At 34.6% G+C, this 17,014-nt stretch overlaps 1 protein-coding gene across 1 annotated transcript; it reads left to right on the top strand.

The window, feature by feature from the left end:
• Positions 1 to 9,138: 9,138 nt before the first annotated feature.
• On the top strand, positions 9,139 to 10,122 carry LOC307148526 (putative inhibitor of apoptosis; the record flags this gene model as incomplete). The annotated part of the gene is made up of 1 exon (XM_079854137.1): positions 9,139 to 10,122. The coding sequence occupies one exon, from the start codon at positions 9,139 to 9,141 to the stop codon at positions 10,120 to 10,122; it is 984 nt and encodes a 327-aa protein (XP_079710263.1).
• Positions 10,123 to 17,014: the final 6,892 nt, after the last annotated feature.

The following is a 17,014-nucleotide window of genomic DNA, read 5'->3' as shown; positions in this document are numbered from 1 at the left end:
ATAATAGTGAATAATCAGAGCTCATATTCTGCATCTTTCATTGCTATTGACTTCCATAATATCTTTTTTTCTCTAATTTGGAAGCCAATGGCTACCGTCAGCTGTTTGGTTACAAACATTCTTCAAAATATCTTCTTTTGTGTTCAACAGAAAAAAATCATACAGGTTTGGAACAACATGAGGGTGAGTAAATGATGATTTTTGGGTGAACTATCCCTTTAACAAGATATACTGTTTAAGTTTGAGGTTAAGATTTTTAAAAATGTTTTTGAAAGAAGCGTCACCAAAGCCGCATTTATATGATAAAAAATACAGCAAAAAGTACAATTTAAAATAACTGTTTTCTATTATATAATATAAAATATAGTATATTTTTAAAATGTCATACATGGTAAATATATAAAATATATTATCTATTATATATTTTAATTAAATATATTTAATTATAATTTGAACAATATATTAATTAGGCCTATATTGCATTTTTCTTTTCTGTGATGGCAAAGCTGAATTTTCAGCATCATATACTCAGTCTTCAGTGTCACATGATCCTTCAGTAATCATTCGAATATTCTGATTTTGTGCTCAAAAACATTTCTTCAATGTTGAAAACTGTTGTGCTGCTTAATATTTTTGTGGAAACTGTGATACATTTTTTTCCCCCTAGGATTCTTTGATGAATAGAAAGTTCAAAAGAACAGCATTAAAATTATTAATGTCTTTACTGTCTCTTTTGATCGATTTAATGCATCCTTGCTGAATAAAAGTATAATTTCTTTAAAAAAAAATATAAAAAATAAACCTTTCTGGCCCCAAAACTTTTAAACGGTAGTGTATATCTGATGAACATGTTTATATTTCTAATATTGTTTCAGAAAACATTGTTCTCATTACCACATTTCAATATCGATATAAGCAATTTAACATGAAATCTTTACATGAGAAGAAGGAGAACACAAGGGCTCATCTACAGTGTAACTGGAAGGCAGTCGGATGACTGAGAGGCTTTGCATGAAAAAGGACGAGGTCTAGAATGCTAATTGCATGAGAATGTAGTGAGTAGTACTTATACTATACCATGTGTCAAAATGATTGATGACTTCCGGTCCCGCCCACTAGATAAGACATCTGGTCCCCGCCCTTCCGGTTGTCCGTTGAGCTGTCCCGCCCTTTCTGTCGTGTACAGATAAGAATATGGATTGTCGTATTGACCGTTTGATCATGCGTTTTGACCGTTCGATCATGTGTTTTGACAGTTTTATCTACCGCATATGTTGTTTTTTATCTATTATCTTTCCGGCATATGTTGTTATGGTTTGCCCTATTGTCCTAGCTAGTCGTAGATCATGTGGTTTTGACAGAAAGTTTGAAGACTGTGTCACACACAAGCATTATCTCTTGTGCACACAAGCTGGGTGTATTTTCTGTGTTTTTGATAGACATCTGTTTTTTGACAGAAAGTTTGACTTTGTTGTCCAGTTCAGTTATGTGTGTCTGGCTATGTGGCATCACAAGTGCTGTTAGGAAATGTGTCAGCATGTGATATCTCTGCTACGCAGACGTCCACCCTCACATTCCTGAGGTAGCAGCAAAAGTGAGAAAAAAAGAGAGTTGGTCCCTAAACATGTTTTATATTTCACACAAATAATATGCAATAATATCTTACTAAAAATCTACTGAAACCATTTAATTCAGCTTTAGAGAAACAAAATCATATTACATAAACATTCCGTTCTTTAGGCCTATAAGTGTATAAAATAAAATAGCTATCTTGCTAATTTAACTAAAGTTGAAAACCATTCAGTTCTTTATAAAAGTATATAATGAAATGCTTATAAAATAAATATCTTATTGATCCAATTGTTTTTGATAAACAAAAGAATAAAAATCATATTACATAAAACATTCCGTTCTTTATATACATTAAAATGGTTATCTTGCTAATTTAACTAAAGTTGAAAAACATTCTGTTCTTTAAAAGTATATAAAAAAATAAAAATAAAAAAAAATCTACTGAAATTTCAGTTTTAGATAAAAAATAAAATTCATCTAAGTCTGCTGACTGAAGATTTCATGAAGCACCAGACAAATGGTATGTGTGTGTGTGTGTGTGTGTGTGTGTGTGTGTGTGTGTGTGTGTGTGTGTGTGTACGTGTGTCTGTGACAGGTTCCGGTAAATTAGTGTGCCGTCATCTTTCTGAATTTATTTCAAAACATAATCGTAAAAGTTTAAATATGATCTTTTAAAATTAAAAGACTGTTTAAATAAAATCTTTGAAGTTTGAATACATTCATATCTTCTATTTATCTTTTAGAAGATTACTGTAGTGATTTTGTTTAACGGTGACCTAAAGTATAATTGTTATTAAACAATGTCTGTCTGTTCAAAAACTTTAGATTGTAGAAAAACTGTACTTTTTAGTCGTCTTAAATCTCATTTATATGAAAAGATTCAATCAGCATTTTTTTGTCCATGCGGGGTTTCAATTTTTATGGTGGGGGCTTTCCATAGCTATAATGAATTTTGTACCGTACACCTAAACACAGAAAACTACATTTGTACATTTTCAAAATGAAATAAATAAACAAATCATTTAATATAATTTTGTGCACACACACGGTTCTAAAAAATGAACTAATCTCTATTTTAAATTAAATTATTATTAATAACATATGTTACTAAAATGTAAACAAAATTTTAGCTAAATAAATATATAAACAAAAACACCTTACAGCCCCAGATCCTTCAGAGATAAACCACAGTGTGAACTGAAGCTTCAAGAAACAGGGTATCAGACCAGATGAGTCTCGGGGGACAATGTCACAGTAAATCTAGTCTGCTAACGCCTTTCCAGAGTACATCCAGAGTTTATACTAAATTCATTTAAAAGCATAACCTTAAAAGTTTAAATCAAATCTTTAAAGTTTTATTAAAATCATATCTTATATTTATCTTCTAAGAAGACTTATGTATTATTTTTAATAAACAACGTCTGTTCAAAAACATTAGATTGTTGAAAAACTGTGCTTGGGCATCTTAGATCTTTTGTCCATACAACATGTTGTCAAAGTTTTGTTGTTGTGTTGTTTTTAAGAAATCCGAGGACTCCACATTGCTCTTATTTAGACTAAGTTGTATCATTTGCAAAATCACTGACACGGCATAAGTAAAGTTGGTCTTGAGCGAATATTTAATTTTACTCGTCTTAATTCAAAGTAAAAGATCATATCATTTTTACTTGCATCTCCCGAACTATCCTTAATCAGTGTGGAAACACACAGGGTGAAACCCTTTTCTGAGAATATCGGTTATCTACTCAAAATATATGTAGAAGTGTAAATCTGGTGTTTAAAATCTGTCTGGTGGCCGCATGAATAGACTTTGGGGAGAGCTGATGATACTATCTATAGCAGGAAGCATGCCCTTTGACCTCCTCGATTGTGGAGGCTTTTTTGTTTGTTTGTTTGTTTTTTGTTAAAGACCCAACTACAAGTTAGTTCTCCCAAAAGAATTTCTCCCATCTAGTGGTTCTCCCATCTACTCGCTTTTTCAAATGCGTGTTGCAACTGCGGTAGCCGTAATGTGTCAAGAAGCTATGACAACATGGCTTCCAATAGCACATCATTGAGTTTAACGATACATGTTCTACTGTTATGGCAGCTATATAATGATTTACACAACCAAGCAATGAAAAAAGCTTGTAATTTAGACCATACCTTTGACTTGCCTGTCGAGAAGAAATCAGGCAACTTCCCTTTCAAAGTCTTTCTCCTTCATTAGCTCTTTCCACATGGGGAAAAGCTATCCCGATATTTATTTACATACCGATAAATTAAGTTTTAGCTTTTAGGCGATGAGGATTCCTTCTCCTGCATAACTATGATCCAGAATTATAATGTACTGTGCAGCCTTTTCAAATTTGTCTGGGGCAGTATCAACGTCTCTCATATGGTCTAGCGGTTAGGATTCCTGGTTTTCATCCAGGTGGCCCGGGTTTCGACTCCCGGTATGGGAAGACAATTTTTTTTACATTGTCAACAAAATTCAAGTTCATCAATAATCATTTTTAGTTATCCATAGTCTTGGAGGCCTACACGAACTGCAGAAACAAGCAGAAGATATGTAAAAACTCATAAATGCTGTTTCAGTACTGAATCATTTTCACAAATACAATTATATAGAATTCAGAAAATTTCACTATGGAATATTTACTTTATCATTTAGTACATCATCATTTAAACTTTTCATCTCATAATTATGACGCATAGTCATAATTTTAATTTAAACTTTTTGTCATAATTATTACTTAATTCAGAATTACAATTTTTGTCAATTACGCCTTTTTAACGTAACACTATTTTGATGGTCCTTTTGAATGTGCTGTTGACTATAGTAGTGTTGATGATGAAACGTCTTGAGTTAGGCTAGCGCTTTTTGTCCCTCTCTGTTATTATAGTGTTTCAAGATGGCGGAACGGCACGGAAGCCTCCTTGGACTTACCCGCCCCATGTAAATAAAGATAAGAAATGTTTCGCTTACGAGGATAAGTCAGATCATTGGCAGAGGTCATTTTACACCCATGAGGACATATTTTATGAATACAGACAATGATTTTAGCTAATAAAATACCATTTTTTTCAACGAGCGAATCTACACATGAGAGGCCTTCAGAAGTCATAACTTCAGGGGTCAACAGCTTAGGCCCGTTGGTTTAGGTATTTGTAAAAATCAAATACTGTATTACACTTTTCAAAGTTACAATAAAAAGACCTGTTGTGTTCTGACACAAGGCCATTAACTTGTTTTTATAAATGTATTTTGCTTATTTCTACAAATATCGGCCTGAAAATTGAAAAATCAGAAAAAGAAGAAAAAAACAGTGTTTTAAAATACAACTAAACCATGATAATGTTTAGTTTAGATGTTGATGACTAAGCTTCTGGCATATAGTGCAACCACGCAACAAGAAATCTAATATTGGTGTAATCTTTGCTAGGTCTCACTCACGACACACAACTTTGTAAATAAAATAAAATAAAATATCATTGTAGTCATTGTACTGTAATTTAACCATATTTTATTGATTAATATTATGGCTTCATGTTGATTTAAAGTTTTTAATTGTTATTAACTAATACCTTTATCTTTTAACATCCGGCACAAAATGAAAGAGATGTATTATTTGAAAAAAAAAAAAAAAAAAAAAAAAAAAATGGAATGTTCACAATCACTATGTGTCAAAAACAGTATGCGTGTAAATAGTTGTGCTAAGTTCCACACCCTATGGACTAACTTTAAAAAACAAAACAAAAATACACATACATATATATATATATATATATATATATATATATAACATACACAAATCATTTCTTAACTAAGCAACTGCTTCTTAAATTATCAGACACTCACCGCACTGATGTTAACATCACCATATATTGTGTTTTCTACCATGATTGTAGTAACTATTGTCCCACCATTCTTCTGGGCAATTGTTAAGTTAAGCTGATTAGGGTTCTGAATTAATGGCTGTCCCAATGATGTAGAAATATTATGCTTTCGTCGTTGTGGAAGGTTGTTAGGCTGTTGAACGTCACCATCTGTTAAAAAATGAACAATTAAATACACAACCAAAAACCATGTAAACATTATAGTAAAGCTTATTGAAGATTGAGAAACATATTGATTACTAACAAAGTAAATTATACAACTTTTCCTACGTTTGATATTCTTTTTTCTGATTTTTTTCACTATGGACTTGATCCTTTTTAATGCTGTTTTCTCTCCATATTTATTCTGTAGTTCCTCTACTGTGTCTTCCAACCTCCCTGTTGTTCCTCTCCAGCTGTGTTAACCAAAGACAAACAGTTAGAAGAATAAAATGTATGTACAATAGCAAAAATAAAGTTGGTCATTAGTTGTTAGGGTTAGATACACCTGTAGACACATTCATACACCCGTCCGCCTGTTTTCATTTAGCATGCACCAGAGTTCAAACATTCACTTTTTCACTTTTTATTTATTACATCGAGAGAAAACATGAATACGACACACTGCACTTGGATGAATACATTTATTAGATTTATTTAATAATATTACCAGTTCCATATTATCTTTATTAAAAAATAAGGCAATAAATGATTTTATTTTTTAAATTTGACTGCATTCTTTACTTTTTGATTTATGAATTATAACAGACTGATGGGAAAAACATTATTTTGCAGTTACTTTTTTTTAAAATTTGTTTTATTATTCAACTATCTCTTTCTTTTTGTTAGATTTTATTAGTTGTAATTTTATATATAAACATTTAACTTTTAAAATAAATGTTTTACAACAACATCACCATCTTCCGCTATATTTGGGCCTCCATGCTCATCTATTTACAGTATATGATATTGGTGAAGGGGGCCAGCATGAATATATTTTTTAGGGGGCCCCCGAATTCTCTACGGCCCCGTTCACATCGCATCGTAAGCGCATAATATCACCTGCTCAAGTACGTCTTGACGAGTTTCTTCTGTATTAAACAGCGAATCTTCTCAGTCAGATCGTCGCAAGATCTCAGGAATCCTCTCACACTGCTTGTGTTCACGCGCTCCATCGCTAACGATTCAAACTTCCATAAAGCGCGCCAAAACAGCAGCGCGGAGATGTGACGTCATGTGTCGAGCGGGCGCTCGTAAAAAGCACATCTTTGCATTTCTTCTGAAACAACAATTTTTAACATCACTATCGCAACACTTATCGTATTGCCGGCTGGGATTGTAATGTTTTGTATGCCGTTTTCTTTACACTCACCCCGGATATCTGTTTCCTGCAGTTAGCTGTAATGTTAGTGAACTCTAGGTCTTCTCTTTGTTCATATACGACAGTATTCGCATGAATTGGCTTGATTTGATAAAATTATGTTTTAAACAATCATCTTCACTTGAGACATTTACATTATACCGTCCTAGTTTTTAAATAGCGCTAAAATGTATATTTTAACCCTTTATGCGGATATGCCGCACAAGGTTCTCTGTTCTCTGGTTCTGTGTTTTTAAAAATAAAGACAAGGATACCTCTTTCTATAAGCGACCCTTAAAATCTGTGCATACAACAAAACACGTGTAGGTGTACGATGATTTATCAGAAAATTACTTTTGTTTGAAGAAAAACTTAAATCAGCTGGTGCTTGATAACTATTGAAGTTATGATGATGCGATATTTATCACGTTTTCATTTTAACTCAATACTCTATGAACTTTAACATCTTGTTGGTCAAATTAACTAAAGCCTGCGCAAAATGTTTGTTGCGAACAATTCACCTATGCTGAGGCGAGAGGCGGACCCCAGTCGTTGTCATGATAAATATTTCAGGACATCGCACGATCTAGCTCTACTAGCCACAGACTGCTGTGCTACTGCAACAAAAGTTGAAAGTCCTGTTTGCCTGAACCTGACGCAAACTTCCGACCCAAAAACACAAGGCTTGGATAATTGTGCCGCAAGGACTCAGGAGATTCAAGGAACAGTCGGGACTATTCTGCACGAATTAAAAGACAAACCATTCATCGCCGCTAAGCTAGAAGAAATCAGCGCGAGACTTCTGGACAAACCCTGCGAGGAAATAGTGCACGACGTCGTTGATCTCTGGGAAGGTCTCTCGATCGTGAATGGAGAGTGACCAAGACCCCACCAGTATGGGTGCTGCCTGTAGCCTAAAGAGCTGTATGGAATTCATGTTTAAAGACCATTACAGACACCAGATGACCGAACTGATGAATAAGATTATTGCGGATGCATCCCACCCTGATACACCGTGTTATGAAACTGTGCGTGAGGCAAATCTCAAGAAAAATATGATACATATAAGAGGACTGGCTAATTCATGGGACGATTTGACGGACAAATGCGCTTATGGTACCGATCCGCCTGATGTAATGATAAAACAGGTTCTAGATATGATGTGTGAATCACAATCCCTACTAGGGATCACCGATGTGCTGTGTACTTGTACGTATGTGGCGGATGTCTGTACCGAGCTGGTAAAGAATTCAAAAGAATATGACTCCGATGATGAGGATGATGCTGTTCAAATTGTCGAAGTGATTAAAAACGTTGAAAAAATTATCGAAATGTATGTCGATTACATCCTAGATCGTAACATGATGGCCTGCCGTGACTTTCTTTTCTGGTTAGATTACCGTTGACTTCATTTTACTTAGACTATGCATGTAACATTGTTATATCCAATTGTATTATATTTTATGGTATAACCATTTTGTACTAACATCATTATATTCAATTTTACTTAGATTTTGTTGTACTAACATTATTATTATTATATCCATGTATATTGTATTATAATCATTTTTACTATCTTCTATTATATCCATGTATATTGTATTATAATCATTTTTACTATCTTCTATTATATCCATTTTTACTTGTGTTATATTAACATCATTTATCCATGTTTACTTATATCATGTATCCTGTAACTTTTTTAATAAAAGATTGATTCAAACCACATGTACGCGTTATTCTTTTGCAGCGGTTGAAACGGCAGCATGTCGGAGCTCATGAAAAAGGCTTATTATACACCCTCCAACCCCGGCTCTTTAGGGGGTAAAAAACGATTAAAGGACGCCGTCTTAAAAGAAAGTGGGGTCCGTTTAAGCGATAAAAAGGTTTCAGAATGGCTGGCTGGTGAGGATGCTTACACATTACACAAAACAGCGCCTATAAAATACAAACGAAACAGAGTGGTCGTGTACGGGGTCGATACTCAGTTCCAGGCCGATCTAGTCGACATGATCGCCTACACCTAGGATAACGACGGTAATAAATATCTACTGACGTGCATAGACGTATTTAGCAAGTACGCGTGGACTCGCGAGGTCGCTAGAGCGTTCGAGTCTATACTCGAAGAGGGTCGTGTGCCACAGAAATTGCAGACGGATCAGGGGAAAGAATTTTTTAACAAACAATTTCAAGATGTAATGAAAAGGTACGACATTAATCATTTCGCTACCGCTACCGATTTGAAAGCCAGCGTCGTAGAACGATTTAATAGAACGTTAAAGAGTCGTATGTGGAAATTTTTAACGGCTACAAATTCCCGACGATACATAGATGTTTTACAAGACATTATGCAGGGGTACAACACCAGCCATCACCGAAGTATCAGAATGAGACCCGGTTACATGGATATGTCTCACCAGCGCCCTCCGGCTTGTCACAATCTTGGCATGCGTCGGGAACAGGAACGCCTTGACACCTTTAAGAAATGGACTCCTGCTGCATTATCTCCGGCCGAGCTTGCCAAAGCTGGTTTCTACTACCTTGGCCAGGGCGACAGAGTGGCTTGCTTCAGTTGTGGAGGCCAGCTTAGCAACTGGGAACCGGGAGATCGTGCAGTATCAGAGCACCAGAGACATTACCCCAGCTGCCGTTTCGTTCGAGGTGTCTGTGCAGATAATGTACCTTTATCTAGCCCTTTCAATGTATCGGCAATGCAACGGTGTGAAGAAAGGTTGCTCACATTTGTCTACTGGCCCTCAAGAATAACTGTTCGACCAGAACAATTGGCTAAGGCTGGTTTTTACTATGTTGGTCGTAATGTTGACGTGAAGTGCTTTTGTTGCGATGGTGTACTCGGATGTTGGGAGTCTGGTGATGATCCATGGGTAGAACATGCCAAGTGGTTTCCAAGATGTGAATACCTCTTGCAAGAAAAGGGCCAAGAGTTTGTTCATCAGATTCAAGCAAGATTGCCAAGACTATTTGAGCAGCTATTGACTAATGGAGACAGCGACTCAAGAGAATTTGTGAGAGAACAAGAGAACAATCCTGTGGTGAAGTCTGCTTTAGAGATGGAATTTGAGTGTGGCCCGACGCCCCAGACAAATGAAGCTGCATCCCCTAGTCAAGATCTTTCAGACTTGCCTATGGAGGAACAGTTAAAAAGACTTCAAGAGGAGCGCACATGCAAAGTTTGCATGGATAAGGAAGTGAACATTGTCTTCATCCCCTGTGGTCACCTAGTTGTGTGCAAAGAATGTGCACCTTCTCTGCGCAAGTGCCCCATATGTAGAGGATTGGTCAAAGGCGCTGTCCGTACTTTCCTATCCTAAAGTTTTCCTATCATTTGCATTTAACTTAATAAATAATAAAAACAAAGGAGAAGTTTATTATTTTCACTCAGTCCAGTAACAAAATTTGTTTAAACATTACACGTTTAAAACATATGGCTAAATTGTTCACCATAAGTTCTGTTACACACATTTAGAAAGTAGCTAGGATGCGCAGGCTTTAGTTAATTTGACCAACAAGATGTTAAAGTTCATAGAGTATTGAGTTAAAATGAAAACGTGATAAATATCGCATCATCATAACTTCAATAGTTATCAAGCACCAGCTGATTTAAGTTTTTCTTCAAACAAAAGTAATTTTCTGATAAATCATCGTACACCTACACGTGTTTTGTTGTATGCACAGATTTTAAGGGTCGCTTATAGAAAGAGGTATCCTTGTCTTTATTTTTAAAAACACAGAACCAGAGAACAGAGAACCTTGTGCGGCATATCCGCATAAAGGGTTAAAATATACATTTTAGCGCTATTTAAAAACTAGGACGGTATAATGTAAATGTCTCAAGTGAAGATGATTGTTTAAAACATAATTTTATCAAATCAAGCCAATTCATGCGAATACTGTCGTATATGAACAAAGAGAAGACCTAGAGTTCACTAACATTACAGCTAACTGCAGGAAACAGATATCCGGGGTGAGTGTAAAGAAAACGGCATACAAAACATTACAATCCCAGCCGGCAATACGATAAGTGTTGCGATAGTGATGTTAAAAATTGTTGTTTCAGAAGAAATGCAAAGATGTGCTTTTTACGAGCGCCCGCTCGACACATGACGTCACATCTCCGCGCTGCTGTTTTGGCGCGCTTTATGGAAGTTTGAATCGTTAGCGATGGAGCGCGTGAACACAAGCAGTGTGAGAGGATTCCTGAGATCTTGCGACGATCTGACTGAGAAGATTCGCTGTTTAATACAGAAGAAACTCGTCAAGACGTACTTGAGCAGGTGATATTATGCGCTTACGATGCGATGTGAACGGGGCCGTAGAGAATTCGGGGGCCCCCTAAAAAATATATTCATGCTGGCCCCCTTCACCAATATCATATACTGTAAATAGATGAGCATGGAGGCCCAAATATAGCGGAAGATGGTGATGTTGTTGTAAAACATTTATTTTAAAAGTTAAATGTTTATATATAAAATTACAACTAATAAAATCTAACAAAAAGAAAGAGATAGTTGAATAATAAAACAAATTTTAAAAAAAAGTAACTGCAAAATAATGTTTTTCCCATCAGTCTGTTATAATTCATAAATCAAAAAGTAAAGAATGCAGTCAAATTTAAAAAATAAAATCATTTATTGCCTTATTTTTTAATAAAGATAATATGGAACTGGTAATATTATTAAATAAATCTAATAAATGTATTCATCCAAGTGCAGTGTGTCGTATTCATGTTTTCTCTCGATGTAATAAATAAAAAGTGAAAAAGTGAATGTTTGAACTCTGGTGCATGCTAAATGAAAACAGGCGGACGGGTGTATGAATGTGTCTACAGGTGTATCTAACCCTAACAACTAATGACCAACTTTATTTTTGCTATTGTACATACATTTTATTCTTCTAACTGTTTGTCTTTGGTTAACACAGCTGGAGAGGAACAACAGGGAGGTTGGAAGACACAGTAGAGGAACTACAGAATAAATATGGAGAGAAAACAGCATTAAAAAGGATCAAGTCCATAGTGAAAAAAATCAGAAAAAAGAATATCAAACGTAGGAAAAGTTGTATAATTTACTTTGTTAGTAATCAATATGTTTCTCAATCTTCAATAAGCTTTACTATAATGTTTACATGGTTTTTGGTTGTGTATTTAATTGTTCATTTTTTAACAGATGGTGACGTTCAACAGCCTAACAACCTTCCACAACGACGAAAGCATAATATTTCTACATCATTGGGACAGCCATTAATTCAGAACCCTAATCAGCTTAACTTAACAATTGCCCAGAAGAATGGTGGGACAATAGTTACTACAATCATGGTAGAAAACACAATATATGGTGATGTTAACATCAGTGCGGTGAGTGTCTGATAATTTAAGAAGCAGTTGCTTAGTTAAGAAATGATTTGTGTATGTTATATATATATATATATATATATATATATATATATGTATGTGTATTTTTGTTTTGTTTTTTAAAGTTAGTCCATAGGGTGTGGAACTTAGCACAACTATTTACACGCATACTGTTTTTGACACATAGTGATTGTGAACATTCCATTTTTTTTTTTTTTTTTTTTTTTTTTTTCAAATAATACATCTCTTTCATTTTGTGCCGGATGTTAAAAGATAAAGGTATTAGTTAATAACAATTAAAAACTTTAAATCAACATGAAGCCATAATATTAATCAATAAAATATGGTTAAATTACAGTACAATGACTACAATGATATTTTATTTTATTTTATTTACAAAGTTGTGTGTCGTGAGTGAGACCTAGCAAAGATTACACCAATATTAGATTTCTTGTTGCGTGGTTGCACTATATGCCAGAAGCTTAGTCATCAACATCTAAACTAAACATTATCATGGTTTAGTTGTATTTTAAAACACTGTTTTTTTCTTCTTTTTCTGATTTTTCAATTTTCAGGCCGATATTTGTAGAAATAAGCAAAATACATTTATAAAAACAAGTTAATGGCCTTGTGTCAGAACACAACAGGTCTTTTTATTGTAACTTTGAAAAGTGTAATACAGTATTTGATTTTTACAAATACCTAAACCAACGGGCCTAAGCTGTTGACCCCTGAAGTTATGACTTCTGAAGGCCTCTCATGTGTAGATTCGCTCGTTGAAAAAAATGGTATTTTATTAGCTAAAATCATTGTCTGTATTCATAAAATATGTCCTCATGGGTGTAAAATGACCTCTGCCAATGATCTGACTTATCCTCGTAAGCGAAACATTTCTTATCTTTATTTACATGGGGCGGGTAAGTCCAAGGAGGCTTCCGTGCCGTTCCGCCATCTTGAAACACTATAATAACAGAGAGGGACAAAAAGCGCTAGCCTAACTCAAGACGTTTCATCATCAACACTACTATAGTCAACAGCACATTCAAAAGGACCATCAAAATAGTGTTACGTTAAAAAGGCGTAATTGACAAAAATTGTAATTCTGAATTAAGTAATAATTATGACAAAAAGTTTAAATTAAAATTATGACTATGCGTCATAATTATGAGATGAAAAGTTTAAATGATGATGTACTAAATGATAAAGTAAATATTCCATAGTGAAATTTTCTGAATTCTATATAATTGTATTTGTGAAAATGATTCAGTACTGAAACAGCATTTATGAGTTTTTACATATCTTCTGCTTGTTTCTGCAGTTCGTGTAGGCCTCCAAGACTATGGATAACTAAAAATGATTATTGATGAACTTGAATTTTGTTGACAATGTAAAAAAAATTGTCTTCCCATACCGGGAGTCGAAACCCGGGCCACCTGGATGAAAACCAGGAATCCTAACCGCTAGACCATATGAGAGACGTTGATACTGCCCCAGACAAATTTGAAAAGGCTGCACAGTACATTATAATTCTGGATCATAGTTATGCAGGAGAAGGAATCCTCATCGCCTAAAAGCTAAAACTTAATTTATCGGTATGTAAATAAATATCGGGATAGCTTTTCCCCATGTGGAAAGAGCTAATGAAGGAGAAAGACTTTGAAAGGGAAGTTGCCTGATTTCTTCTCGACAGGCAAGTCAAAGGTATGGTCTAAATTACAAGCTTTTTTCATTGCTTGGTTGTGTAAATCATTATATAGCTGCCATAACAGTAGAACATGTATCGTTAAACTCAATGATGTGCTATTGGAAGCCATGTTGTCATAGCTTCTTGACACATTACGGCTACCGCAGTTGCAACACGCATTTGAAAAAGCGAGTAGATGGGAGAACCACTAGATGGGAGAAATTCTTTTGGGAGAACTAACTTGTAGTTGGGTCTTTAACAAAAAACAAACAAACAAACAAAAAAGCCTCCACAATCGAGGAGGTCAAAGGGCATGCTTCCTGCTATAGATAGTATCATCAGCTCTCCCCAAAGTCTATTCATGCGGCCACCAGACAGATTTTAAACACCAGATTTACACTTCTACATATATTTTGAGTAGATAACCGATATTCTCAGAAAAGGGTTTCACCCTGTGTGTTTCCACACTGATTAAGGATAGTTCGGGAGATGCAAGTAAAAATGATATGATCTTTTACTTTGAATTAAGACGAGTAAAATTAAATATTCGCTCAAGACCAACTTTACTTATGCCGTGTCAGTGATTTTGCAAATGATACAACTTAGTCTAAATAAGAGCAATGTGGAGTCCTCGGATTTCTTAAAAACAACACAACAACAAAACTTTGACAACATGTTGTATGGACAAAAGATCTAAGATGCCCAAGCACAGTTTTTCAACAATCTAATGTTTTTGAACAGACGTTGTTTATTAAAAATAATACATAAGTCTTCTTAGAAGATAAATATAAGATATGATTTTAATAAAACTTTAAAGATTTGATTTAAACTTTTAAGGTTATGCTTTTAAATGAATTTAGTATAAACTCTGGATGTACTCTGGAAAGGCGTTAGCAGACTAGATTTACTGTGACATTGTCCCCCGAGACTCATCTGGTCTGATACCCTGTTTCTTGAAGCTTCAGTTCACACTGTGGTTTATCTCTGAAGGATCTGGGGCTGTAAGGTGTTTTTGTTTATATATTTATTTAGCTAAAATTTTGTTTACATTTTAGTAACATATGTTATTAATAATAATTTAATTTAAAATAGAGATTAGTTCATTTTTTAGAACCGTGTGTGTGCACAAAATTATATTAAATGATTTGTTTATTTATTTCATTTTGAAAATGTACAAATGTAGTTTTCTGTGTTTAGGTGTACGGTACAAAATTCATTATAGCTATGGAAAGCCCCCACCATAAAAATTGAAACCCCGCATGGACAAAAAAATGCTGATTGAATCTTTTCATATAAATGAGATTTAAGACGACTAAAAAGTACAGTTTTTCTACAATCTAAAGTTTTTGAACAGACAGACATTGTTTAATAACAATTATACTTTAGGTCACCGTTAAACAAAATCACTACAGTAATCTTCTAAAAGATAAATAGAAGATATGAATGTATTCAAACTTCAAAGATTTTATTTAAACAGTCTTTTAATTTTAAAAGATCATATTTAAACTTTTACGATTATGTTTTGAAATAAATTCAGAAAGATGACGGCACACTAATTTACCGGAACCTGTCACAGACACACGTACACACACACACACACACACACACACACACACACACACACACACACACACACACACATACCATTTGTCTGGTGCTTCATGAAATCTTCAGTCAGCAGACTTAGATGAATTTTATTTTTTATCTAAAACTGAAATTTCAGTAGATTTTTTTTTATTTTTATTTTTTTATATACTTTTAAAGAACAGAATGTTTTTCAACTTTAGTTAAATTAGCAAGATAACCATTTTAATGTATATAAAGAACGGAATGTTTTATGTAATATGATTTTTATTCTTTTGTTTATCAAAAACAATTGGATCAATAAGATATTTATTTTATAAGCATTTCATTATATACTTTTATAAAGAACTGAATGGTTTTCAACTTTAGTTAAATTAGCAAGATAGCTATTTTATTTTATACACTTATAGGCCTAAAGAACGGAATGTTTATGTAATATGATTTTGTTTCTCTAAAGCTGAATTAAATGGTTTCAGTAGATTTTTAGTAAGATATTATTGCATATTATTTGTGTGAAATATAAAACATGTTTAGGGACCAACTCTCTTTTTTTCTCACTTTTGCTGCTACCTCAGGAATGTGAGGGTGGACGTCTGCGTAGCAGAGATATCACATGCTGACACATTTCCTAACAGCACTTGTGATGCCACATAGCCAGACACACATAACTGAACTGGACAACAAAGTCAAACTTTCTGTCAAAAAACAGATGTCTATCAAAAACACAGAAAATACACCCAGCTTGTGTGCACAAGAGATAATGCTTGTGTGTGACACAGTCTTCAAACTTTCTGTCAAAACCACATGATCTACGACTAGCTAGGACAATAGGGCAAACCATAACAACATATGCCGGAAAGATAATAGATAAAAAACAACATATGCGGTAGATAAAACTGTCAAAACACATGATCGAACGGTCAAAACGCATGATCAAACGGTCAATACGACAATCCATATTCTTATCTGTACACGACAGAAAGGGCGGGACAGCTCAACGGACAACCGGAAGGGCGGGGACCAGATGTCTTATCTAGTGGGCGGGACCGGAAGTCATCAATCATTTTGACACATGGTATAGTATAAGTACTACTAATGCATTTGCACGCCCATGGGCATGCTGGTCTGAAAACGAGGTACATTGTTGGCGCATTGCTATTTTGAGGCAACTGTAATAGACTACGCCATTGACCAACTGAAATCTGGTCTAAAGTCAATGGCGCAATATTTTGTTTGTTATTTAAAGAGCGCGTTAGTAATATGAGCCTATAGGTAGGTGCCTAACGCCCGTACTATCTGCTTATTATTACACACAGGGAAACGCAGCAGCACACAAACTAGCCAAATATTAAAAATAAAGAGGATTACAATGTAAAGATTAATATTGTGTAAATTATATGGTGGAATCCAGCTTTTCCCGTAGATGGTCTGCTTGCACGCTTTAACCTCTCGCACGAGCTCTCTGGAGAAGCATTCAGTCTTTCCACTTGCAAATTCCGCCATGTAAATAGCAATCCGTCATGGCACGAGCGCAACTGGCTTTTAAAGGGATTGGGAAATTGTACTCTTTTTTTGCACGTTACAC

Source organism: Squalius cephalus (genome assembly GCF_949319135.1).
Source record: "Squalius cephalus genome assembly, chromosome: 20".
Lineage (NCBI taxonomy): Eukaryota > Metazoa > Chordata > Actinopteri > Cypriniformes > Leuciscidae > Squalius > Squalius cephalus.
This window is presented reverse-complemented; position numbering and strand designations above follow the sequence as displayed.